Raw genomic sequence first — 27,549 nt, 5'->3', positions numbered from 1 at the left:
AACTGCAGATACCTAAATGTACGTATGATGAAGCCTCTAAAAAGTTTAATTCAGTATTAGTCCAGACTGATACATCATTTCCTCCAAACATCTCTATTTCAGAATGGGCTCGATCCCTGCTCAGCGCTGTAACTCAACCTTCAAAGCAACAGATTTCAAGCAGAGCTAACAACACACCAGTCACAATACCACCTACTGCCCGTGCAGCTTCCATAAGATTTGTCCAAGCAGAGAACTCAAATCCCATTCATAAACAAACATTTGACTCCTCCCTTATGGATACTAATGACATTTCCAGCCAAGATGGTACTGAAACCATTCTGGAGATCCATCCAGAGGATGAAATAGACACAGGACCTGTTTTTCTAAAAAGAGATAAGATTAAAATTGACTGTGTCAAACAGACTTCCAAAAAGCAGGCAGATTCAGTTCCTTCATCTAAATCTAAACAATGAACAGTGTCGTCCAGTGGAATTGTAGAGGCTTTAGTAGCAATATTGATGACATCTACGACATAATTAAGCATCACAATACAGTAGGCATCTGCTTACAGGAGACATATTTGACTCCTCAGGTATCTCCCTCGATACAAAATTATACTTTTTTCAGACAAGATATACCTGTTGCAAATAATGCTCGCAGTGGAGTAGCCATTCTTATAGATTCACAAGTTCCTTGCAGACACATTTCTTTACAAACCTCTGTAGAAGCCGTTGCTACCCGAATAGCAATTGACATTACTCTGACACTTGTTTCGATCTATCTACCACCCAATCATCCTTGTACTATTCACGAACTTGAAGAACTTATCCTGCAGTTGCCAACCCCTTTCTGTTTATTGGGCGACTTCAATGGACACCATCCACTGTGGGGTTCCCCCAATGCGGATCGACAAGGACAACTCACTGAAATGCTCATTGACAGACAAAACTTAACCATCCTAAATACTGGTTCACCAACTTACATGCATCTCCCAACAGGAATAGTCTCTGCAATAGATCTGTCTATCTGCTTTCTGATCCTCTTTCCTAGTATTGAGTGGACAGTTCTTGATGATCCACTAAGCAGTGATCACTACCAATTATTCTGTAAAATTGAAACATTACACTCTATAACTCCAGAAAACTGCATAAAGTATAAATTTTCCAATCTAGATTGGGCAAAGTACGTGTTTCGTTTGCATCGAATCTCTTCCAGTTGACATGGTTTCCGATTATATCACCAAACAAATTCTACCAGCTGCATCTATTGCCATCCTATAATTACATTCAAACATCTATAGACTCATAAATTATGGGTGGAATGAGGATTGTAAGAATGGCAAAAAAAAAAAAAAAAAACATGGAATATATTTCGCAAACATCCTACTACTAATAACCTTATAAATTATAAGAAACTCAGAGCCAAGGCACGACACATCAGAAAGAAAGCTAAAAGAGAATCTTGGATCCGATTTGCAACCTCAATTAATAAAAATAATGATGTAAGAATAATATGGAAAAAAAATAAGGCAACTAAATGGCAAATTTCCTCCATTATCATTGCCAGTTTTCAACTGGAATGGATAGGAGCTCTCTACTCCTGTAGAGATTGCAAATGCCCTAGGGTATGTATTCTCTCAGTAGCCTCAACCTCATACGATCTGTCATTGAAAGTTAAAGCTTCAGCTGAAAAATCACAATTAAACTTCAAAACGACCTCTTCTTTACCATACAATCAACTACTTACTATGATCGAACTTCACGAAGCTATATATACCTCAAAAAACAGTGCTGCTGCTGGTCCCAATGGAGTGTATTATGTAATGCTTCAACACTTAGATAATAAATCATTATCCTTGCTGCTGACCTACAACTGTATATTTATCGAACATTCATTCCCCATTTTCTGGCATCACTCCTATGTACTGGCAATTCCCAAACCACGGAAAGATCACTCCATCCCTCACAACTATAGACCTATTTCTTTTACCAGCTGCTTGAGTAAAACTAGAAAAAAATTATACACTGCTGATTAACGTAGTATCTTGATTTAAAAAATCGGTCATCCCTGGATCTCATGGTCAAAGCTGAAACAAATATCAGGAATGCATTTATCCAAAAAGAACATCTTGTTATGGTATGCCTTGACATAGAGCAGGCCTTTGACACCAACCTGCATTTTGGTATCTTGAAAGATCTTCATTCCCTTGACCTGAGAGGCCACTTACTATATTACATACAAAACTTCTCTCAGTGTAGATCTTTTCAAGTCCTCTCTCAAATCTATATACAAGAGGAAGGAATCCCACAAGGCTCAGTTCTCAGTGCTACCTTATTTGCAATGAGAATAAATCATATTACCAAACATATTCCCACCACTGTGAATTCATACATCTATGCCGATGATCTGACTGCTTCCTGCAATTCACTGAATACGAACTTCATTGAAAGGCAGCTACAAATCTCACTAAACAATATTGAACTATGGATGATGCAGAATGGGTACCAACTATCTCATCAGAAATCTAGTGTCATTCATTTTTGTAACAAATGAAGGATGCATCCTGACTCAGAGCTACACCTGAAAAATCATCCTATCTCAGTTATGAATAGCATTTGCCTCCTCAGTCTAATTTTTGATAGTAAGCTTAATTTCTTAAAACATGTCAAATATCTCCAGACAACCTGCCAGAAAAAAATTAACATTTCAGAGTTCTTTCTTCTACATGGGGTGCAGACCGCTACAGCTTAACTTCATCTGTATAGAACTCTAATTAGGTATTGTCTTGATTATGGGGCCCAGCGTATGACTCTGCTAGGGAGAGCGTGCTAGCACTGCTTGCTCCTATTCAACGTTCTGCTCTCAGGATTGCTACAGATGCTTATAGAACATCGCCAATACAAAGTCTACGTCGAAGCTCATGACGCTTCACTCTGTCTCAGAAGAAAGGTATTAATTCTGAATTATGCTGCTGAAATTCAAAGCCTGCCTATCCATCCCATTTGGCCAATACTTAATGATCCACAGTTTAAAATGTAGTAGTAGTAGCGGCATGTGATACAAGAAACCAAGTGTATGAGCTTATGCAACATCAGCCAAAAAAAAAAAAAAAAATCACACCATTCCCTCCAAATGCCTGTCCAGTTCCTCCTTAAATTTATTTAACCTATTAACTTCCACAGCGACAGATGGAAGTTTGTTCCAGCAATTAACCACCTGCTGGCTAAAGGCAAATTTGCGCACATCTATTCTACATCTGTCTTTTCTTAATTTGAATTTATGCTCGCCCCCTTTAGGTTTGTAATCTGAACAAGTGGAAGGATCCCATCAGAATTCAGCATGCTCAACCCATTCAAGTTCTATAGAAATAAGCCAAGAGCAGTTCAGCCTACTGGTATCAGAAAGTTGGAATGTACGCCTCGAAAAAGTCCTCCAAGATTCAAACGCTTCAGTTCTCCCATAGTCCTGTATTAAACCATCTTGTGACAATTACTTCCTAAATTGGAGAAAACATTCCCTTGCAAATATCAACATGCGACAACTTCATACTGCTCACACACAAAATTATCCGCATTTCGCAAAAATATATACTCTTACCAGTTATATACCAGTTTTCCCTTTAAATGCTATCTCTGCCTACTGAATGCAGCAGTTATACAGCTGAGTTATTCGCCATAAAACTTTCCCTATAAAATATACTCCATCAAAAAAGTATAATATATGCAGACTCGCAGAGTACACTAGTAGCCTTACAAAACACCAACTCGCCAACCAATCCTTTAATAAAACCATAAGAAGTAAGATGATACATATTCAGGAATGCCAGCAAGTAGTCATCTTTTGCTGGATCCCAGGCCACACTTAGATACCAGGAAATGAATGCGCAGACTATGCTGCAAAACATCCATCCAACGCAGCATCTTCATATGTTGATTACGGATGTAATATGCATAGGATATGTAAGAAACAATGGACACGTTTATGGTTTCTGTGCGAACAGAAAGGAAGAAGTAATCTTAGCCAGAGCATGAATCAGTCATAGTCAGTTTACTCACCTATTTCTCCTCACAGGAAATGTCTTGCACAATGTACGCACTGCAACTGTCCGCTCACAGTGAAGCACATTCTTGTTGAATATACCCTATTATTATTATTAGCCATATGGTGCAAGGAAGCCTGAGGCTTATGCTGCACCAGCCAAAAAAAATTCCCGCATTACCCTGAGAGAGTGTCAGAAGTAGAAGGGAATCACCAAGAAAACAAGAAGAGAAGAATGATGATATCCAGCTCAAGATCCTGGGTTTGCCAAGCCTATACTCACCAGATGTGAGCCCCTGGGGTAGATATACAAACATGCTCGGCAACTCTCTTTCAGCTTTCTTCCAAATCTAAAAGAACTTTTGAAACTCTCTCATATCGTAGGCAACGATGGTAATCCCATAGAGTTATTCTGCTTTCTTAAACGAATAAAATTATATGATCGTTTCTGACTATTTTCCATAACAGTTACTATTGGTAACATTCATATCATTGATAGGCACAATATGGCCTAAGCAGCCCTTGCGCCAAAAAACAACAACAACCCAGTCGTGAACACGTTTCATCACTCATAACAATTCTGCAGGTGAAAGTTTCAGGATCTCTTCCTTTACGGAATTCTCTAAATTCTCCTCACAACACCGTACTCTGAATTGCTTCTGCACAGGAGTCAAAATCTCGGGACCCACCTTGCACTGACCTTAGCCATCCCCAAACGTTCATGGAGGATGGGTGTAACTGATCCCTGAAATCTGTCATTCAGCACAAGGGTTTCTACAGCTTGCCACATTTCTTGAGTGGTCTCTGTCACAGGCCTTCCTGGACATGGATCATGGACTCTATCCCACTTGAATTGTTTTGACCAGAATTTCACTTGTTACTCTGAAGGTGCACTGTTGCCATGCACAGCCACCATCCTTTCATGAATGGCCTTTGGCGAGAAACTTGATGACTGAACAATGCTTCGATTTTAGCATATCCATAGTTTGATACAGATATCTTCTTTCTGTTACAGCAGCACAACCTAAAAACATAGTGGGATCAAAATTAGTATGATTCAAGTTGAGATATGTAGGAACATGATAAATCATGAATCATTGAAATATAACTATGGGAAGTACTTTAGGTAGGTAAATGCCCCTTGTTCCATACAAGTATGTATATAGGCTTGTAAAGACACTGCAAATAAATGTACTCAAATATTAAATATACAGATATTGAAGGTTTTACTGTAACGTACAAACTACCAAACCTGATAAACTTGGGATTGATTGCTGCTATATTTTTTGACAATTGTATCACCTTTTCTATTATTGCATGACATAAAACTGCACTGCGTTTTTTTTTTTTCCCACTGATATCCATAGTTTATTATAAAATAAAATACAATATATGCTTAAAAATTCTTTAAGTGATATTTTAAAAAAAGAAGGGCATGTTCTTGGCATTCATTCCTTCCGATATATCATATGTACAAGAAAATTGCTCCCAGTTTACAAACAGCTTGTGAGGAAGGTATGCATAATGTTCATAAATTGGGAGAATACTGTATTACTTTTACAGAAAACTGATTCTGCACACAGATCACTGTTGTTGTTGCCTAGTTAAATCTGTGTACTGGTATATATATATGCTGCCATAAAAGCAACTATAATGAAGTTTTAAATTCCACTTACTGTTGGGTGGCTGTACCAGAATATAAAACAAAAATTTTAAAAATTATTTCTACATTACAATTCCATTTACAGGAAAGCATTGCTATTATGAAGAAGTGAAGAGCCTTGATTGACTAAAACTTTTCATCTTAGAACTTGTTTTCAGGGATTTTGGGATAATTTCAAATATCTCACTTCCCCTTATACAGAAATTAATTTTAAAAATAAATTCCATTAGAATTAAAAAGAAAATTTGAATCCTTTTATATCACCATCATTTATTTCTGAATTTTGTTTGTTCAATATTGTATAGTAATTCAAGAAATTTGTTTCAGTGCCCTCTTACTGTACCCTGTGAGGTACATGAAGCTTTGGTCAGCTATTCACTTATGGAAAAAGTTCTTGACCATATTGCTGTTCTACCTGAAAATATTTCTGAAGTATTACAAAGTCATGAGCAAGGAAAAGATGTAATGAAATGGTAAGATGCTATTACAAATTATAAACAAAAAAGCTTTTAGCAATAAGAACAACCTTTCAGTTTTAGTATTTATTATTAAATGAATTACAAAAAAGGTCTAAAAGTAACTGTGAACTAGAAAGCATTAACCTTTCAGCAGATTTATGGGTGTTTGACAGATCCCCACTGGACACCCAAAAATGGTAGACAATAAAGATAATTTTTACTATTGTATCTTTTAGTGGAGACTGAGCTATCATTCAGTAGTTTTTGAAGTGTGATTAGTAAGAAATTACAGAAGTGTTATGTTAACAAATCTGATATGTTGGTGTAAAACCAGTTACTACACAAAAGCAGGCGGTCATGCGGAAACTTCCAGTGGCATTCAGGACATGTTATTTCATTTGTTTAAAAATTTAAAAGCCTGACACTAGGGGAGGGGTATCATGCAGACAGTTAGAGGACGTGCTTGAGATGTCACCTGATTTATAAGTTCCACTGCTTTAACAAAGTTATTGAGTATGAGTATTGGGCATATGAAGAGAGGCATTAGCTCCATCAGCCAAAAAAAAAAAAAAAACCTACATGTTTTCCTCTTCCTACCAATGCTGATCCAGAAAAACATAGAATTTTCATATGCAGTTGGTCTCAACTACCCATGGATATAACTTATTCTATTGATTAACAATTACTCACCAAAGGAAAACTTTCTGTGGTCCAATTTCTAATTCTCCTGCCTTAATTTGTATTTATGACATCTATTTCTATCATCAGTTAATTCCAGGAAAATTTCATCTTCATTCATTTTGCCATCCCTTCTTAGAGCCTTAAAAAATCTTGACCAGATCATCTCTAAGGTTACTTACCAAGCTTTGTAACCCATATATTTGAAGTCACCTCATACTGGGCATGCTGCTTATCCTTGGACCTTTTCAGAAGTTCAGTTTCTTTCTTAGGTGTGGCTTATGCAGTATTCCAAGTGATGCATCAAAATTTCCTTATAGTGGACTTACCGCATTTCCCCATGTATAAGACGCACCTTAATTTTGGGGTCAGAAATTTGAAAAAAAATGTATTACATAAAGTTATTGAACTCAAGTTTTATTCATCATAAAATTCATGCAACTCCTCATCACTGTAAAAATTCCCATCCATTAGCTTGTCCTCATCTGTGTCTGATGACGAATCACTGTCTTCATATATTGCCTCATCCTCAGTTCCATCTGTGGCATTTGGAATGCCACACTTCTTAAATGACTTGACAACAGTCTCAATCTTGATATTATCCCAGGATCTTTTCACCCAGGTACAAACTTCTCCTATAGTTGGTTTCTTCACTCTTCCTGCTGGTGTCAAATTGTCCCCAGAAGACATCATCCATTGATTCCATTCATCTCTCATGGCAGCTTTGAAGGGTTTGTTAATGCTGACATCAAGTGGTTGGAGCTGGGATGTCAAGCCTCCAGGTATGACGGAAAGTTTTGTTTTTTGCTCTCAACAATCTTTGTGTTTTTTGTTATGTGTGCCCTGAACTGATCAAACACCAATATGGCAGGTTTGCATAAGAGCCCACCTGGTCTCCTGCTCCAAACTTTCTCAAACCAGATCTTCATTCCATCCTGATCCATCCAACCCTTGTCATGAACGTGGACAATCACTCCTCGAGGAATGTCTTCTTTTGGCATTGTTTTGCGTTTGAAAATCAGCATAGGAGGCAGCTTAGTTCCGTCGGCACAAGCTAGAACAACTGTATAATGGCTCTTTTCGTGTCCACTTGTCTTCACAGTTAGTTTTCACCCCCTTCTTATCAACAGTTCTGTTACTTGGGACATCAAATTGAAGGGGGACTTCGTCCATATTTGCAATCTGTCCCAACTCAAACTGATGTGTCTTCTGACATTGAATGACAAAACGATGAAATTCAAGGACCTTCTGCTCATAGCTTTCAGGCATATTTTGGGCAAGTCTGGTGCATATATACATGCTTAGTCCATTCCGTTTCATGAACCTGAAGCACTAATTGTGTGCCCCTTTGAAATCAGTAACTTCTTTTTCATCAGCAATTTTTCTTGCCTCATGCTGAACTATCTTTGTGGACATAGGAATTCCAATTGCCCTTTGCTCTTCAATCCATATCTTCAATTCCCTCTCTAAATCAGGCCATTTTGCTGACTTGCCTCTCATGGCCGCCTTCTGCCATGGCGTTTCTTCTTCTCGTAGCCAGTCTTGGATTGTTTTCTCAGTTGGAGGAGGATCAAACTTACGTTCAACAGCACGATTTCCATTCAGTTTTGCAAACTGGATCACTTTTAACTTGAATTCAGCACTGTACAAAAAACTTTTCTGAGCCATTTCTGGGCAGAATGTGGCAAAACATAACCTAATATACTGGTAACAAGTGCGAAACAATGAGCGCAAAGACAACAAGCGCGAAAAAATGGGAAATGCAAGTAAAAAAATCTACAACCACTGTATAAGACGCACCCAGTTTTTAAACCCCAAATTTTTCGAAAAAGAGTGCGTCTTATACATGGGGAAATATGGTATCTTCTGCAAGCAATTATTCAATAAGTCAGTGATAGAACACTGTGGGTTCTCCTTACTATCCCTCTGCACTGCACAGCAAACTTCACTGCCTGTCCCCTCACTCCCAATCCCTTTCTCTGCTACTGCAGGATAGTCACACTAGTAATGTGAGTAACTAATATTCTCGAAGAATGAGAATTTCTGGATCTAATTTACTTTGTGGAAAGCTGTAGAACATTTAGAAACTTTTTGGAATGCAGTGTGATAGTATCCTTCAGAACATGGAATGTTCTGGAGTGATTTTACATTATATATATGAATTCATCAATTCATTCTGTCAGTAATACTTAATCCTAACATGAGTTAATAGTAACACCAAGAAAGTGACTGTTTCTGTTGCAGGTTACTTCTCTGAAGTCTGTTTTCTGTAAGTTTGTTAACTGATTTGAAATGGAAAAATAAAAGATTATGAAGCCTAGAGGTAGTACATGGAATTATTTTTCTGAATAGATGATAAAATCATCTACCAGCACAAATAAGAGGCAGAATATATTAATAATGCTATGAGGATGAAGAGTCATTTAGAAAAAAAAGTCCCAAAACTGCTACCTTTGTAAAGAAACAAAGGTAGGAGTTCTGAAATGGATTCTGTTTCAACTTTATTTGCACCAAAGTCCAAAAGTGTCCATCAAGGATTGTGCTTTGAGATCAGCTCTCTGCTGATGGCTCTGAATGATAGAACAGAAAATCAAAGTGCCATTGCTAGCAGAGGCTGAACCTTCTTCTGCTTTGTCATAGGTTGATATCTCTCCTTCACAAAAAAAGTATAAGATTAGCTAGAAGTAACTCTCTTCTCCCCCAACCTTTTTTTTTTGACTCATGAATAAATGTGAAAGTGAGGCTCTGTACAAACCTATAGCCAGAGATATTTTCTCTTCAGTAATACCTCTGTCTATGCATGTAAGTGATGAATGGATTACATTTTTCTAAAGAAAGTAGACCATCCTATAAGGTGGCATCTAGGTTTTTACTTTTAAAATTGCTGGATGATGCGTGCGAGTGTATTGAACCTGTGAAAATGAAACTGATTGAAGCTTGTTGTCATGGATTATATTGTGATGCCTAGAGTAATTGAAGATACAGAGACATTATAAACTACATCATAATGACACCTCATCCAAGATTTCACAAAGCTTTGGCTGCGGAGACTAATAGATATATGGCAGAATATATAGCTGAAAAGATTTAAAAATGTTTATGTCAGATAAACATGCAGCAATCAATATTTCAAGATAAATATTAATCTAGCTGTATACACATGCCATGAATTTATTAATTGATGATGTCCTTGCTAAAAACTGCAGAAGACTTATTACAAATTAGAGCCAAACCAGTTATTAAGAAAATTAACCACAAAGGTATTACAGGTTCTTTCACTTCAATCCAGACAGAACAGAAGTAACACTACACCCTTTAGTTATCAGTAAATACCAGGAGAAATTCAATTCTGTTTGGTTTAAAGAACTTGTTAGATTTGAAACAAGTTCTTAAGCTTCTTTCTGTGAAATATTTAGTACTTAACTTAAGAACGTTACTGTATTGATTCTGGATGAAGACAAATTTCTGCCGGATTCATAGTTACATTAGAATTATGGGAAATTATTTGACTGACATCGAGCCAAGTCAGCAATTTTCACATGCCATTCTCCTGTACAGACTACAGGTAAATAATACAAATTAAGCTATTCTCCCCTTTCCCCAGACAATTTTTTGTGGTATGGGCCATCCACAAATAATTGAGTCTGTAATTAAATTATGCCCCAGTGAGTCTGCATAGGAACTGTAGAGAGATTTCTCTTGCTAGATCCTACACAGTCATCATACTCATTCTTCTGTTGAGGGCTAAATTGATGATCTTCCTGTGAGACTGCTTTAACTGTTTTGTCACATTTTAGAAACACAAGGCTTATGCACATGGTCAAATTTTGTCTTACAAATAACCACGTTTCAGCTACTCTAACTTTTTACAAAACTGTACATAATATATATATATATAAAATAGAACTTTTAACTTTATTCTTTCTATGGCATATTATCCTTAATTATTACTCTTATAGAGTTCTTTTAAGATTACCACAATTAATTTTTATTTTTATGGTCTACCACAGTGCTTCTCAAAGTGGGCGATATCGCCCCCCGGGAAGTGTTTGAATTATTCATGGGGGCGACAGGAGCACCATCAATGATTGGCCGTTACAAGAGTTTTATGGCTTATTTAAAAAATGCTGTGCCAAATATTATTACTGTTCATTGTTTGTAGAGAAAAAATTCTCTACAAACTGCTATTACGGCTATAAACAAAATTAAAGCACATTCTTTGAATGATCGTATATTTCGAAAGCTTCGTGATCAAAACAGTGAAGATTTTGAACAATTGCTACTTCACTCCAAGGTTCGGTGGCTGTTAAAAGGCAACTGTCTCAACAGATTTTATGAATTCTTTGATACTGTTGTCGAGTTTTTCGAAGATAGGAACAACGACCTTAAGAAAGTGAAAACTGATATTGCTTATCTTGCAGATTTATTTACTAGATTCAACTCAATGAGCTTACATTTACAAGGACAAGATGTAACTCTTATTATGGCAAAAACTCAAATTTCAGCATTTATTTCAAAATTAAAGCTTTTTATGTGCAACATAGGACGACGTGAATTGTATCAATTTCCAAATCTTTTGGAAATAGAGAAAAAATAGCTGATGAAACTCTACTAACTTTTTGTAATCATCTAGAAATGTTGCACAGAGATATGCAGGAAAGGTTTGAAGATCTCCTTAATTTGAAAATTCCAGATTGGGTTATAAATCCTTTTTTAAATAATGATGATGGTGAACGTTTTGTAGAAGAAGAATTGGTTGAGTTACAAAATGAAGTTGAACTGAAGCCAAAATTTCAAAATTCATATCAGGAATTTTGGTTACAAAAGAAAATCCCTGACCATTATCCTGCATTGTGGGGAATTGTAAAAAAATTACTTATTTCTTTTCCAACGTCATATCTAGTCGAAACCGGTTTCAGTGCTGTATCTCAATTGCTGACAAAACAAAAATTGTCTGGATGTTGTTAAACGTGGCGATTTATGACTTCTACTTACAGATATTAAACCTAATAAATCTCCACCAAGCTCATCTATCGCATTAAATATTAATATATAATTAACTATTTCCATTAATATCATGACTTATTTATGTAATTAACTTTAATTTTTATGACTTAATTTAAGTGACTATTTATGTGGTTGTAATTTTTTACGAAGAAGAATAAAGTGCAGTAAATAGTTTTCTTTAGAATTCACACGCATAGATGCAGGGCTGCATTTACGTTTTTGGAGGCAAACAGACAAATATTCATTTCAGTTATTTAGCTTCACTTTATATTGGTGGGCTAAAAAAAAGCCCTGGCGAGGGCTTTTTTTAGGGTGGGGGGGCGGTGATCCAAAAAAAGTTTGAGAAGCTCTGGTCTAGCACATCATAATCTTTTCTGCTGATGCACCAATAAAGGTTTGGAATGTTGAAGGTATTCACATTGATTGAAAATTAAGGTGACTAATACCTTTTGGAGATGATTTTTTAGATCATGCAATAACCATCATTAATATGATTTAAAACAAACTCTGAAGAGCAAGGTCTTCTTTTCAAATATTTCTCCACAACACCTATCCATTTGTCTCATAGTTCTTATTTCTCATCTCTTTGTGCTGCTGAAAGATGAAAAGAGGAGAAATTCAAGTCAAACATGGAATGAAAATGCAGTTTGAAGTGGTGATTAACAACAGGAATACAAAAATTTTCAGAACATTGCAACAAATATATTCTGGAGAAGGAAGATTACCTATAAAAATTACAAATTTTATTTTTCTGTGTTAATAGTATGGAGGAAAAATATGAAGCCCAAATCAAATGTAAAGCCTTTACTTAGGCTTCTAAATGTGACTGCGATAAAAGCACACTTTTATCACAGTCACATTTAAAAGCCTAAGTTTTTGTCAAAGTAAATACTATTAATATACATAAATAATAATTTAAACAATACTAAGTGCTAGTCAAGACATCAAAGGCAGATATTGTTGGAATATCAGAGACATGGTGTCACACAGACATAAGCAGTGCAGAACTGGAATTTGCGGAGTACAATGTGTACAGAAAGGGAGGAAGGGTTATGCTCTTAGTTAAGAAACACATAAAATCTAAGGAAGTGCATCCAATTGATGTTGGTGGACAATGCAATGTTGAGTCTGTTTGGTGTGTCATAAGCACTGGGAAAGGAAAAATGAGAATAGGTGTGTGTGTGTGTGTTATAGGCCAAATGAATCTGATGAGTATAATGAGCAATTGTACAGAGAATTAGAGTGGGCCAGTAAATCAGAGTGTCTTATAATGGGGGATTTTCATTTCCCAGAGATTGACTGGAATTTGTGGTTTGGTCGCTCACACACCAGCAAGCAAGGCGTTTGTGGATTTATTGGATGATTGTTTTCTACAGCAGCATGTTTGGGAGGCAACTACAGGGAGTAATACTCTTGATCTGATTATCAGTAGTGATTCTTCATGCATCAAGAATCTGCAGATAAAGGAACCACTAGGTGGCAGTGATCACAGTGTGCTGAAGTGGGATATACTCAAGGAGTTAACTACCATCAGGGGTAAAGGGAAGGGTTATTGCTTTCGTAAAGGCGACTACGATGGTCTGAGACAGTATTTAAATTCTATACGGTGGGACCAACTGATGATGTTATCAACAACAAATTCAAAATGGGAAGCATTCAAAGAATTAATCTTGGAAGCTACTAAGCTTTTCATACCAACAAAGAAATATTGTTCAAGATTTAGGCCTAAATGGATGTCAGATGAACTAATTAGACATGTGACAGAGAAGAAAAATGCATGGGATACATATAAATTAACATGTGACACAAAAGGCTATGATAAATATAAGCTGGTCTGCAACCAAGTTACAAAGGAGGTTAGGAGAAATCTTTGGCAAAGGATGCAAAGAAAAACAGCTAAGAGTTCTTTACTTAATGTAAACTCTAGAAGGAAGGAGATGAATCAGATTGGTCCACTTGATATCAATGGTTGAACTGTTGATGATCCTGCTCAGGTAACTAACAAACGAAATTAATATTTTGAATAGTTATTCAGGGAGGGTAATGCCAGAGGTGTATTCAACTCTGGCAGTAAGCTAGATAATCTTGTAATAACTGAGAGTAAAGTGGAGGAGAAATTGTTGAAGATAAACATAAGAAATTCCATCTGGATGGATTCCATCCTGGGGTGGATGGAATCCATCCAGTTATATTAAAGGAGGTGGCAAAGGAAGTAAGCAAACCCTTAGCCATAATTATGAGAGATTCCCTGGACTCGGGAGGTACTCATGGACTGGAGATGTGACCCCAATTCACAAAGGAGGATCAAAGGGAGACACAGGTAATTACAGACCTGTTAGTTTAACTTCTGTTCCAGGGAAATTAATGGAGGCAGTGGTTAAAGAAGCATTGCAGGATCATCTAGACAAGACTTTAGTTATAGCTCGGACACAGCATGAGTTTGTTAAGGGTAAGTCTTGTCTGACCAGATTGGATACTATGATGTAGTCACAAAAGAACTGGATGCAAAGAATAATTTTGATATCATATATTTGGATCTGAGAAAGACTTGATACTGTTGCACAAATTGGAGCAGTGTGGCATTGGAGGCAAATTGCTGCTATGGATAAAGGGATGGTTGAGTGGGAGAAGACGGAGAGTGGTAATCAATGGACAATGCTCTTTGTGGACTAATGTTATTAGTGGAGTCCCTCAGGGTTCAGTGTTGGTTTCTGTATTTATAAATGATACTGATGATGGTATATCAGGCTTAATGGCCAAGTTTGCAGAAGATACGAAGGTTGGCAGGGTTGATAAGGACACTAATGACAGTACGCTGCTGCAACAGGATCTAGAAAAGTTGAGCAGATGGGCTGAGAGGTGGCAAATGAAAATACTACATATGGGAAGCAGCAACCCCAGAGTGGCGTATCAACTCTGTGGTACTACACTGACAGTGGTAGAGAATGAAAAGGACCTGGGGGTAATTGTGCAGGCAGATATGAAGTTTTCTGAGCAGTGCAGACTGTCTGCAAGAGTAGCTCATAGTGTCTTGTCAATGATATACAGAAATTTTTCTAGCAGGGATAAGGAGGTGATATCTCCTTGTGTAAGGCAACACCTTGAGTACTGTATACAGGTCTGGAAGCCTCATTTTAAGAAGGATGTAGAGCTGTTGGAACGAGTACAGAGAAGGGCAACAAGATTAGTAAACAGAACAAAGGGTTGCTCTTACGAAGAAAGGCTTAAGTTTTGCAAATTAGTGTCTGGAGACTAGGCACTTGCGAGGTGATCAAGGCATTGAATGGTTTCAGCATGCTCAATGCCGATGGGATTCTTCCTCTTGCTCAGAATAATCGCCTAAGAGGGCATAAATTCAAATTGAGGAAAGACGGTTGTAGTATAGAAGTGCGGAAGTTTGCCTTTAGCGGCAGGTGTTTGATTGCTGGAACAAACTTCCATCTGTTGTAGAAGTTGATAGCTTAAACAGATGCAAGGCAGAACCTAACAAACATTTGGAGCAAGGAGATGGGTGAAATAAGGGTGGTTTTTTTTTTTTTTTTTGGTTGATGCTATATAAGCTTGCTTTCTTGCATCATGTGCTCTTGCTAATATCCAATTCATTAAAATAAACCAAATAGCAAATGTTTTGAAATCACTAGATGCTTTGCACCCTTCACTAATGTGGAAATATATAAGAACAGTACCACTATTGATAATAACTATAATAAGAAACTGTGATACTTAAAGGAATTCACTAATATGAGATTTAAATAAAAATCCATCTTATATGAATCCTCATGAACATTGTAATATGGTGAAAATATTTTATATATTTCTTTTAATAATGACTGCTGTGTTGTGTCTATTCTAGTGCAGCCTTTTAGCCCCACCAATACTTCTGAGACTCCTCTTCTGTAGAGAGAATAATAGTAGCTATAATAATACAGTGATACTTAAAGGAGCATGTTAATATAAAATTTAGATAAAGTCATAAAATTGCAAATTTTTGCAAAAGAGAAATGTTAAAATATTTAATATATTTCTCTCAGTAATGTTTGATGTGCATTGGTGCAGTCTGTGAGCCCTAACAGAACTGTTTGTGGCTGAAAAGCCCCCAGAACTATTTTTGTCAGGTGTCAGTGGTGGTTTTGATGAGCAGAAGTGGATATAATTAGGAAAAACAGGATGCTTGTTGAGAAAGATGAGAATCCAGGCAGGGGAGAATCAACATAAATCCCATGTTTCCTATTGGGCCTTATCCAAGAATGAGCAGCATCCTGATTAAGAAAGATTCCTTAGATTCTCATCCATTGCTATCTGCACATGGGTCCTTATTATTACTAAATACAGAAACAGAAATTTAAGGAAATTTTAATTATTATTATTAAGACACTAACAGAGTGGTTCTTCAAATAACAAACACAGCATTTCTATTGACCCTTCCTGAATTCACATCTTTGCTGATAGAATCATCCCAGACCTTGATTGCAGCCATAAAACTACAGCAGTTACATTCTTTAAACACTATAATTTGTCACCATAATGCAGTGGTGCCGTGTAATTTGGGTTTAAATTACTTAAACTTGTTATTATTTTTTAATTTATATGTTTATTTCATTATAGAAAGGTGTACAGTATCTTTTTAATTTTGTGGTGATCTATAATTGATGTTTACTTAGTACCTCTATATAAATAATAAAATTATATAATGTATATATATAATTTGTATTATGAAATGTAATTTTTATAATTATATTGTAATAAATATCATATAACACACACACACGAGCGGATATATACAGAGAGAGAGAATCGGATCTAACAGGCATTAAATTGAGTAGAGGTGCCGTTATTAAAAAAAGGTTGAAAACCACTGCCATAATGTATGTCAGTTTTCCTGAAGAGAAATGCATGTTTATGAGCAATAACAGAAATTTTAGCCACTCTCAATTTTGGCATCTCTAGCAGAGCAATCTACATCTGCATTTACTCTTATATAAAAGAATAAATGTCTGAATTTTTCCTTTATATAACCATTGTAATATATATTCCTATTCTTTTTCAGAACATGCTTTTCTCCTGTATTTTGGCATTGGTGAAAAGTTTGAGTATCTAGTGAACTCAGAATGTTCCCTGTGATGTTTCTTTTAATGTAGTGAATTGTGTTTCTGTTTATATTAATTATTATTTCTCTTAATGGTATTTTATACCTTAAACATCCTAAATAGGTACATTTCCAATATAAAAAAACATTTTGAAGGTGATACAGATATATTTTATTTGTATAATGCTTATAGAATTAATAAAAAGGAAAAAATCAGTGAGAAATATTCATATGTGAATATTTTTCACTGCAGCCTTTAGAACCCCGATAGTTGCAGTGTGAAAATCACTTTATGAAAACCCTTGGGTTTTGTTGCCCTCATGAATATGCTAGTTTATTAAAAGATAACCACCAATTAATACACTGTCACACTGCAGTTATTACCTTTGTTAACAGCTTGGAATTTCTACCAATATCTTGTTAACACATGTGACCAAGGAACTGGTAGAAATTTTCAGAGCATGCTGTTAATAAAGGTAATAATCAGCAGTTATCTCTTAAAGTCATAATTAGGGTAATAGTATTTTGCTGCTTTCTGTTTACAGAAAAATTAAAAACGCCGTAAGTTCTCAAACTATTTCAGTACCTTACTTCTTTATAGCCCGTCACCACCAAATACGGAGGATGCGGAAAGGTTAAGGAATGACCACCGCATATCCTGGAGCAATATGGCCTTAGTTGCTAATGCTCCTAAAAAAAAAAAAAAAAAACCAAAACTTCTTTATTGATCAGTAAACATTCCAACTCTGTATCCATAATTTTTACAGTACTGTTGATGAATAAAATTAATCTAAAGTATTTTTAAATGGCAATGTTATAAGTTGGGTGGAACTTTGTTAAGAGCCCCAAGCAACTACCCACATTAAAAAACCTGCAAATTGATGCTATCACTGATGGGCAATCCTGGCTAATTCACATTTTACATGAAATGTGCAAAATTGTTCAACCTAATACAATTTATGTATGGTCCTCAGATTTTCTGTAGTCGTTTAGATTAATAGCATTAATTTAAGTGTTCAGAAAAATAAAATGAAAATACCAAGAAACATTTTTTTCCCTCTCGGAAAATGTAAGAAAAATATTTTCTTGTGGCATTTCAGGTGAAAGTCACATAAACTATTTCTGCAGGTGCTTTATTATATGGATAAATTCAAATAGCAAAAGAGAAATAGTAGTGTATTCAATTTTTAAAATTATACATAAATACACAGTTTGGTATGTTTCAGGTTTCACACGGTGAGGTGCCGAGCATTACTCTGTATCCATAATTTAATTGAAGCTTTAGATTTGGAAGATTTAGGAGGACCTGAAAAACTTTACAAACTCTGGATCAACTTAACTCATCTAGCCTTTAAACAAACAGGTAGTTGCTTTTTTTTTTCCCCTCTCCTCCCTACATGGATTTAAAAAAACTGATCTTAAAAGAAGGAAAATGTGTCTTTGTGACCATATGATTTATGTTTATCAGTAACAATAATGATAATAATACAGTTTATGCATTATTCTTCTGTTTTACCATATTTTAGTGTGAATTTCTTATTATTAGCATATCAATACTAATTATGATTTTGTTTATATGTACTAGTTCTGCAATTGACTATTTTATCCCATAGTTATTTTTCTGGTTTTATTGCCAATCTGTTGTTTCAGAGCATAACATTTCAATATTACAGGTATCCTCTTGATTTACGCTAGTTCAGTATATTTGTTTTTGCATATACATTAACTGTATTCTTAGGAACATTTTTCCAATTATGCAACACATTTTTAGTTAATGTGAATATGTAATTGACTTACCACTAGAACCTTTTTAAGAATTAATTTTTACAGCTGCATGGACCATATTGACATATTTGAATAAAAAATATTTTTAAAACTACACATTTGTCTAGAGCTTGTTAAGAAGGTAAAAAAGCTTGTCCATCACAAAACAACTTTGATTATCATAGCATAAACTGCACTTCCAGAGGATTTCCTGCATCCTGTGGAAGTGCAGGCAGTCCAGTTTCATTTGTGTCAGTCCTATTTACAGATCAATTTTCTAACCACTCGTGTTAAAAAGTACAACTGTTATTTTTGGACAATTAATTATTCTGTATTTAATACACGCATAATGTATATAGTTATAACATTGTAATTAAAAATGCTTACAAAACATTAATATGAAGAAGTTAACCTGTGCAAAAAAAACAAGCCCAATAGTCTGGATTCAGAACATAGCTCAGTGTTATTACATCATGTTTGTTTGTTGTTGTTTGTTATTTGGTGTTTAGGAGCATTAGCAACTAAGGCCATATTGCTCCGGGATTACCTGACCTTTCCGCATCCTCCATATTTGGTGGTGACAGGCTCAAACCTCGGTCTAATCAAGAAGCGTGTGCTACACACTGCTGCTCCTTCCCACCTGGCTACGGAGGCGCCTTATTATATCATGTAGAATAATGATTTCTGAGATATGCATTTACGTAACTAGAGAGATATAGGGTGTTTCGAAAGTATGCAAAAAAAATTCTAAGACATATTCTAACATTTAAAACAAGGGGAAAAAATCAAACCTCGGTCTAATCAAGAAGCGTGTGCTACACACTGCCGCTCCTTCCCACCTGGCTACGGAGGCGCCTTATTATATCATGTAGAATAATGATTTCTGAGATATGCATTTACGTAACTAGAGAGATATAGGGTGTTTCGAAAGTATGCAAAAAAAATTCTAAGACATATTCTAACATTTAAAACAAGGGGAAAAAATCATAAACTTTCAACTTGCATGCGTTTATGTTACCCTAGTGAGCAGTAGAAATATGAGTTACAAATGTTAGGTTTTCTCTTTTAATTAAAAAATAAATAAATAATAAAGTAGATAATTTTAGAATGTTTCGACATTGTGTTTTACGTTATTGTTGCAACAAAAACGCCAGTTATGGTGATCAGAAAAAAATTCTGCTACCAGTTGCCGCATTCAAAGATATTAAATTTTCTATAGGGGTTGATATTCATTGAGTGAGAAAAGCATTGAAGGTTTTGCATCATGTTTTTTAAACCTAAACCTTTTGTAGACATATCTGGAATTGATTATTAACACTGAACCTCCAAAAATCCCAGCTATGTTGTCCTGCAAATGCTGTAGGAAGGTAGTGACAGTAGTGGTTACAGGAAGTATTCATGCAATTGCCCAGTGTGCTGACATTCATGCAGTCTCTGCATGAATGTCAACACAGGATGAACTACAGACTTGCCAGAACTGGCATTGCCTGTAACAGTGAGCACCATTACCAGAAATTGCATTTTTTCCACCCATGCTGTGTGCCTATGATGTTATACATCATCATCATCAGTGTCACAGTTTGGTTTGTGGTGATAAGTAAATTTGCATCGAAGAAATTTTAGTTAGAGGAAGTTTGTTCTCCTTTCATTAGGGAATGCCGTAATTTGCAACAGTGATTTTTCAGATGTTCTGTGATCCTGAAGTTGATTTTTAGAATAATACTGACATTAATTATAACCCAGTGGCTACTAGTTTCTGTGTCTTATCTCTAACCTAATATTAAAAATATCAACAGCTCTTTGTTTTTAAGTAATTCACCTCATCAACTGTTGGGTTAAACAATAATAAAACTCATGAGATACTTGTTCAAAAACAAAAAAGACATTATCCTGAAATGCATTCCTGTGTTTTAAACTGAATTTAATTTTCTAAGTGATGAAATATGGTAGAAGTTAGTTCTTAGAAGATAAGAACTAACATTCTGCATAGTTTTTGTTGTTTGTAAACTAATAGCTGTTTTTAACTCAGTTTTCAGAAATGTTATTCGTTTTTTCACAAATCACTTAAGTTGATGTCATGAGCTGTATTAAGTTAGGAGTAAATGCTGGGAATTTATAAAGTAAATCTTCACATGTTGGCAATGCTGCCTTCGTTCATTTGTTTCTTGACCTTGAGAGCTCATTTTATTTTGAAGTTATGTAGTTCTCAAGCAAAGACAAGATATTATAGAATTTGTAAAGTGCTTATTTTGGAGTAAAACTCGGTGACCAAGATAAACAGTGAGCTCCACATAAAATTTGCCAAATCTGGGTTGAAGCATTGAGATTGTGGAAACAAAGTAAAAAGAAGACTATGCTATTTGCAGCTCCCATAATTTGATGAGCCTACAAACCAATGTGATTGACTGTTACTTTTATTCAGTTAATGTAAATGGACACAATGCAAAGAGTAAGAAGGGCATTGTGTACCGTAATATTCCATCTGCCATTAGACCAGTTCCACATAGAGATAACCTGACAAATTCATGCCCTCAACTTATATTGGAAGACTACTTATGAAGTCTACATGCCTGGAGACATTAAGTCCATCCCTCAAGGATCTGGTAAGAGATTTAAATTTACCAAAGGAATGTGCAGAGTTCCTTGGTTCTAGACTTAAGTCAAAAAAGCTTCTAGCACATGGGACGTTTTTATCATAGTACAGACACAGAGAACTAATCCTCTGCTTTTCTGAGGACAATTCTATGGATTTTTGCAGTGATATAAATGACTTGATGAACTATTTAGCAATTAGTTACAGTCTTATGCATGGAGACTTTTCATTGACATCAGAGAGGAGTCTCAAAGGTGCATTGCTCTGTAATGTAAATAAATATGGGTCAATTCCACTCCTCTGTGCATTTGAAAGCAACATATGGGAACTTGAAGTTGTTGACAAATATTAAGTATGAAAAACATGGTTGGTTGGTGTGTTAACTTTAAAATCATAGGCATGCTACTTGGACAGCAATATAGCTACACAAAAATGCCTTGCTGTGTGTGTGAGTGGGACAGTTAGGCAAACAGTAAGAACTGGGATGCGAACAATCCATTTTTTTTTTTTATATCGAAAACTTATATTTTTTAAAATAACACGTTCAAGGCACGTGCATTTATTCTTGTTTGACTTTGCCTCTTCTTTTCTTTGGGTGTGGCATAATTTGCTGCCATGTGATGGAGGTAAGGCTTATTCTACTAAGAATAGCAGCACTTTTGAAAAAGAAATTAACTTATTCTTCTTTATTGGTTCTTGAGTTGTTTACACCAGCATTTTTCATTTTCATAAGTGAAAATGAAACTCTTGTGTTCTTTGTTATTGGTGCTCATTGTTTATGCGAACCAGCGCACATTAGCAATTGAAGTTGCTTCTAAAATATTAAACGATAGTGCATGCTACCAGAATCGAATAGAAAGATCCCCACTAATTTTAAATTTATATTTTTAATGATTGCATACAATTAGCTTTAATGAAAGCATGTTATTATATTTGTTTATAGGCAAACTTCATTAACAAAACAATTTATGATGCAGATTGAAAGGAATTGCAATAAATGAGGAATAATATTGGCATTCATGTCACTCTGGTAGAATGACAAATCTTGTCAGAGATAGGAAGAATTTTTACTTAAAGTTCTATCAATTATTTGGAACTGTAGCTAGCCAGTTTCAGATGAAGTGAAGAGCTCATCCTCAAAGAGGCTTTCAGTCTGGACAACATGCAAATCAATCTGCATATACTCACTCTTGTACAGACATGATAGCTTAGCTATTAAACTGGCATATTGTGGCCATTGTGCCAAAAAAAAGTCCCCATCCAACCACAGTTGTTAGTATAAGGCAGGGGTGGCCAACTTAATTTGTGATGCAATCTACTTTTTTCCTTCAAAATGTGCCACGATATACCATCTCAAAAATTTCATTGCTGAAGGTTAAAAAAATTAATCAACACATATTGAAAAATGTTTATAAATTTTAAAATTAAATACAATTCAGAATTCTTATTTCAAATTCATATGTATTTAAAATTTTAATTTATGCGAAGTTTGTGTCTTCGTGTCATCTGCCTAGCTTTCAAAATCGGGGATATACTGTGATAAGACCAACTGTGAAGAATCTTCTGTATGCAAGGCCGTAAGAGCACAGCGATTCTTAGTTTGTTTCAAATATGAAAAGGCCAATTCACATAGATATGTGGAACCAAAACAGGAATTTAATTTAAAAGTTCACTGCATTTTTTTACAGTCTGTGCGGGGTAGCACACTGGTATCGTCACCATCCTCCCCAAATCGGGTGGAATAGGCTCGGGTTTGAATCCCGTCGATGATGCGAGGAACTTTAATGAGTTTTTTTCACTCTGTGGCTGAGTTAGTTGTCTCAGACGTAGATAGCAAGGTTTTTTTTCCCAAGAAACTGGGGTTTTTCGACCATAGAACACAAGGCACAGCACGGAAGATGAATTTAATTATGGGGGGGGGGCTAAATATAATAGTTTGCATTTTTTTACATTTGGATACTTTTCTCAGCAAGCATATTTCCAAAACTCTTTTTCTGATTTTAGAAAGATATCGTTTCGAAATGTAATAATTTTATTTGCTCCATGTGAAAAATCACAGCGATTTTTTTCTGCAATTTGTTTCGTATCTAAGTCGACATTAAATGGATAAGAAATATACTGAACAATGTCTTCAGTTGTTTTAAAATCACTGAATCTGGTTTCAAAATCGTCAACAACATTCTCAATTTCAGAAACATATTTCCCACTATTAAATTCAAAAACAGGATATTTTTGCAAATGATCATGCATATTTGCGAAATGGTCGATTTTTTTTTTTTTTTTTCCCTCTCTTCTTTGAGATCCTTAGCCATTGCCAAAAATTGATATTTATATGCAGAAATACTACTAATCATGTCGCCCACATTTTTATTTTTTCCTTGTAATTCCAAATTCAGATCACTTAATTTACTAGTAAAATCTACCAAAAAAGGCAGATCACACAACCACTCCATATCTTGTAGCTGCTGATAATCATTTTTTTAATTTCATTCAGCAAATTTCGAAATCTCTGTAGAAACTTACTCCGACTCAGCCACCTCACATCTGTGTGTAATGTCAGATCTGGTTCTTTTTCATCGAGTTGCATTTTGAAGTCTCATTTGAAGAGATTTTGTCTTCTGATGGAATTCACGATTTCGAAAGCGATGTCCATAACACTTTTAGCATTTAATCCTTTGCTGGCTAACACTTGTTGGTGGATGATACAGTGGTAACTCAAAAAATCCGTTAAGATGCCCCGTCATTGCTTTAGCTCCATCTGTTGTTACTGATATGAGCTTAAATAGTGGTAATTTAATTTTTTTAATAAAATGTTTGCATGAGTTAAAGATTTCAAGACCTCTAGTTCTTTCTTTTAACGAAACCACACCCAGCAGTTCGTCTCTAGTGGCAGAATCATCGAAAAACGAGCAGTATCACTGACGTCTGTAGATTTATCCAGTTGTAAAGAAAAGGACACACAGTTAGCAATATGAGTACACAATTGTTCGCATCACAGTATTTCAAGATAATTGCAGATCTTGAAGGGCACTTTTAAATTCATTTTTGTTCTTAAAATTTTCAAAAAGAGAATCTGTTATTTCTAAAAACGCATCTTTGATGAATTGACCATCAGAAAATGATTTGCATTTTTTTGCAAGAAGATGACTCACTTTAAATGATGCTACAATTACTGCTTTAGATTGTAAATTAGGTGTCATGAAGAAATTTTGTTGTGCGAATAATCTGGATTTAAGTTCTAATTTATTTTTTCTAAGGTCACTATTTGGTGGAAAATCCGATTGGTATTTACCACGGAGTGCGTTGAAGTGCCTTTATAAATTTCCTTTATTGGGTATAGCCACGGAAGCATTGCAAATCAGACAGCAACATTTTTCTCTCACCATTACAAAAAAGTATTCTAGTTCCCACACTTGATGAAAATGATACATGATACTCTTTTTCATAGTATTTATTTTAAATCAAAAGGTATTAAAAATTAACATATAAGTACTGTCCAGTTATTAAATCAGCAAAAGCAATGCTTACCAATTAAAACACTTTTAAGTTGCGCAAACCAGAAAAATATTCTGTTTGAACAGCTAATGTAGGATGATTGATGAAGAGGATTCCTGAATGAGGAATCAGTTCCAAAATAACCAGACAAACACACCACCATTTATTGCTCTGTGTGGTTATATCCTTATAAGAATCAGTTTTGAATGCCTTTGTGATATTTCTGGAGGTCACGACCATAAAACAAGCCCATCACCACCAAATACGGAGGATGCGGAAAGGTCAGGGAATAACCAAACCACATATTCCCGGAGCAATATGGCCTTAGTTGCTAATGCGTTAAAAAAAAAAAAAAAACCAAAATGACCACAAAACAATAAAAACAATTTGCCCTTTCCAGTTTATTGGGCTTTTCTGTTAGTACAATCTAATTATAAACGGGTAGTAAACTCAATCTTATTGCATTTCCAATAATGCTGACAGCTGTAATTCTGTGGTATTTTACGTTATTATGGTGAAATCTGTTGCTCCTTTAATGAAATCTTCAATCATGCAAAAAAAAAGAGTAAATAAATAAATTTTCAAAATCTCTTCATTCCTATTTTTGAAGCTTCTTTTAAAAAAATAAATAAATAACGCACAGGTAACAAAACCTGCTACGCAATATAAAATTTTTTAGTATACCTGACCGCGCAGGTATACTACCAAATTTGGCGTGATCGACTCGTTGGCCACTCCTGGTATAAGGAGTTCAAGGATAGACTGGCCTTGGCATATCCTTCAAACCAATACTGTCGTCACAAACATACCTTTGCTTCTCACATCGACTTGTTAGTCCCCATAAATGTTTTTCAGACATCTCGGGTGTAATGTTCTCTGCATTCAGGAACTCAGTAACATACTCATATGTACATCAATGTCACCCTCCATTTTCACAGACTGTTACTGCCCTGACAATATCCTGCAGTGCTGAAAATTTGCAGGATATTAGGGATAATGCTTAAATTTTGGAGGTACTAATTTCAGAATGGCCCTCATATTTCACAGTTTGGCAGAATTTTTATTTATTTATTATTATTTCAGATCACAGTGATACTGAATTATTGGAAGCTGCTACCAGCTCAGTTCGTGCTGTATTGCAAAAATTGGCAAGGGAGGGCTCAGCATCAAGTTTCAATCAGATGACAGAATCTGATATACAGCTTCTTGCAACAGTGAGTCACCAGTCAAAGGATGCTAATGTACGTGCAAACATAGTCAGGATTTTAGGAATTCTAGGATGTGTTCTAGGAAGTGACCTTAATGATGTTTCTTACACTCTAGTTAAGGTAAGAGAACTATAGAGAATTTATTTTCCTGTTACAAACCAAAACTATCCCTACTTACACTGACAAGAAGAAATTTTTTCAGCCTAATTTTTAATTAAGATATGCTCTACAATTTTCTAATTTGAAAATAGTGGTCATGCAGTTCCTAATTTCATTGATCCCTACATTTAATTTACCATATAAGTCAACTGCCTTTTGTATAGTCATCTTTTGAATATTGGTTAATGGTATATTACAATAAAATCTGCATTAAGAACATTTTTAATTCTATTATTTTTACAAGTTTACATTGTAACAAGCTATTAGTATTAATATTAGCCATATAGTGCAAGGAAGCCATGGGCTTTTGCCAAAAACAAATAAAATAAAGAAAAAACACCTGTTTCCCTCCTCACACAGGTAACTATACATCTCGTTTTTGAATTTCCCCAAGCTCTCAGCCACCCACAGAATTAACTTATTCCAGTAATTTACAACTCACCAACTGGTGCCTCCATAGCCAGGCGGGCAGGAGCAGCAGTGCATAGCACACACTTCTTGATTAGACCGGGGTTCAAGCCTGTGCCCACCAAATACGATGGATGTGGAAAGGTCAGGGAGTGACTACCGCATATCCCCGGAGCAATATGGCCTTAGTTTCTAATGCTCCTAAAAACCAAATAACAAACAAACAACTCACCAACTAAAAGAAAACTTCCTACAATCCAGTCTAAATCAATTGCACTGTAATTTAAATTTATGGCCCCTAATTCTGGAATAATTTATGACTGAAAATTTAATAATTTTATTTTTTATTCATTTCACTATCTCCTTTCAGAGCCATATAGACCTCGGCACGGTCTCCCTGTAAGGTGCCTGGTTGCTAGACTGTACCCCACATATTCGAAATCTTTTCTCACCATTAGGTTGTCCATTTTTTAAATTACTTCATACAGCATATCAAATTTGTATAGTATGACGGTTATGAAACCAAAACCTACAGGCAAAGGTGATGACACTCTTATTTATCAATGTTATATTTATATATGGGAGGCTTTGATTACATAACTGAGCTATTCGTTGTTGTCTGTTGGATACTATACTGCAAATCTGCAATTACATTTGCTATAAGAGGTTGACAATCTCAAAAGTTTCCTTTTTGAGAACTTGATAAATAAAACTGAAATAACTCCTGACAAATTCCATGATGAACAACAGTGCTTAGTTGTGTAAAAAAATATATCAGTATTAATTTGTCTTCTCTCTATCCCCCGAGCACATGCCTTTAATGCAAGTTTAAGATTTTATACTATTATTTAGTGCTTCAAAGGTCAACTTATATGCCAGAATGTCCAGTGGTAGATTTGATTCACATTTTTCAGAGAATTTACTTTGTTTTTTTTTTGTTTATTGCCAAGTATCAACAAAGGCTCTTCCCATTGCTGGATATAATATGAAGTTTATTGAGACAAAGCATA

The 27,549-nt window shown here is 35.4% G+C and overlaps 1 protein-coding gene across 1 annotated transcript in view; it reads left to right on the top strand.

Annotated features, from left to right (window-relative positions):
* LOC150082877 (HEAT repeat-containing protein 3-like) overlaps positions 1-27,549 on the top strand; it is a 189,790-nt gene that overhangs the window by 141,915 nt on the left and 20,326 nt on the right. The window contains exons 10-12 of the mRNA XM_090378307.1: positions 6,011-6,156; positions 18,139-18,275; positions 25,848-26,092. Coding sequence (XP_090234433.1) covers positions 6,011-6,156; positions 18,139-18,275; positions 25,848-26,092 — 528 coding nt within the window. The remainder of the gene's footprint in view (positions 1-6,010; positions 6,157-18,138; positions 18,276-25,847; positions 26,093-27,549) is intronic.

The sequence above is a fragment of the Mastigoproctus giganteus genome, chromosome 7 (genome assembly GCF_048544385.1).
Source record: "Mastigoproctus giganteus isolate SK-2022 chromosome 7, ASM4854438v1, whole genome shotgun sequence".
Taxonomy (NCBI): domain Eukaryota; kingdom Metazoa; phylum Arthropoda; class Arachnida; order Uropygi; family Thelyphonidae; genus Mastigoproctus; species Mastigoproctus giganteus.
Note: the sequence above shows the minus strand (reverse complement) of the source record. Positions and strands in the feature narration are given on the sequence as shown.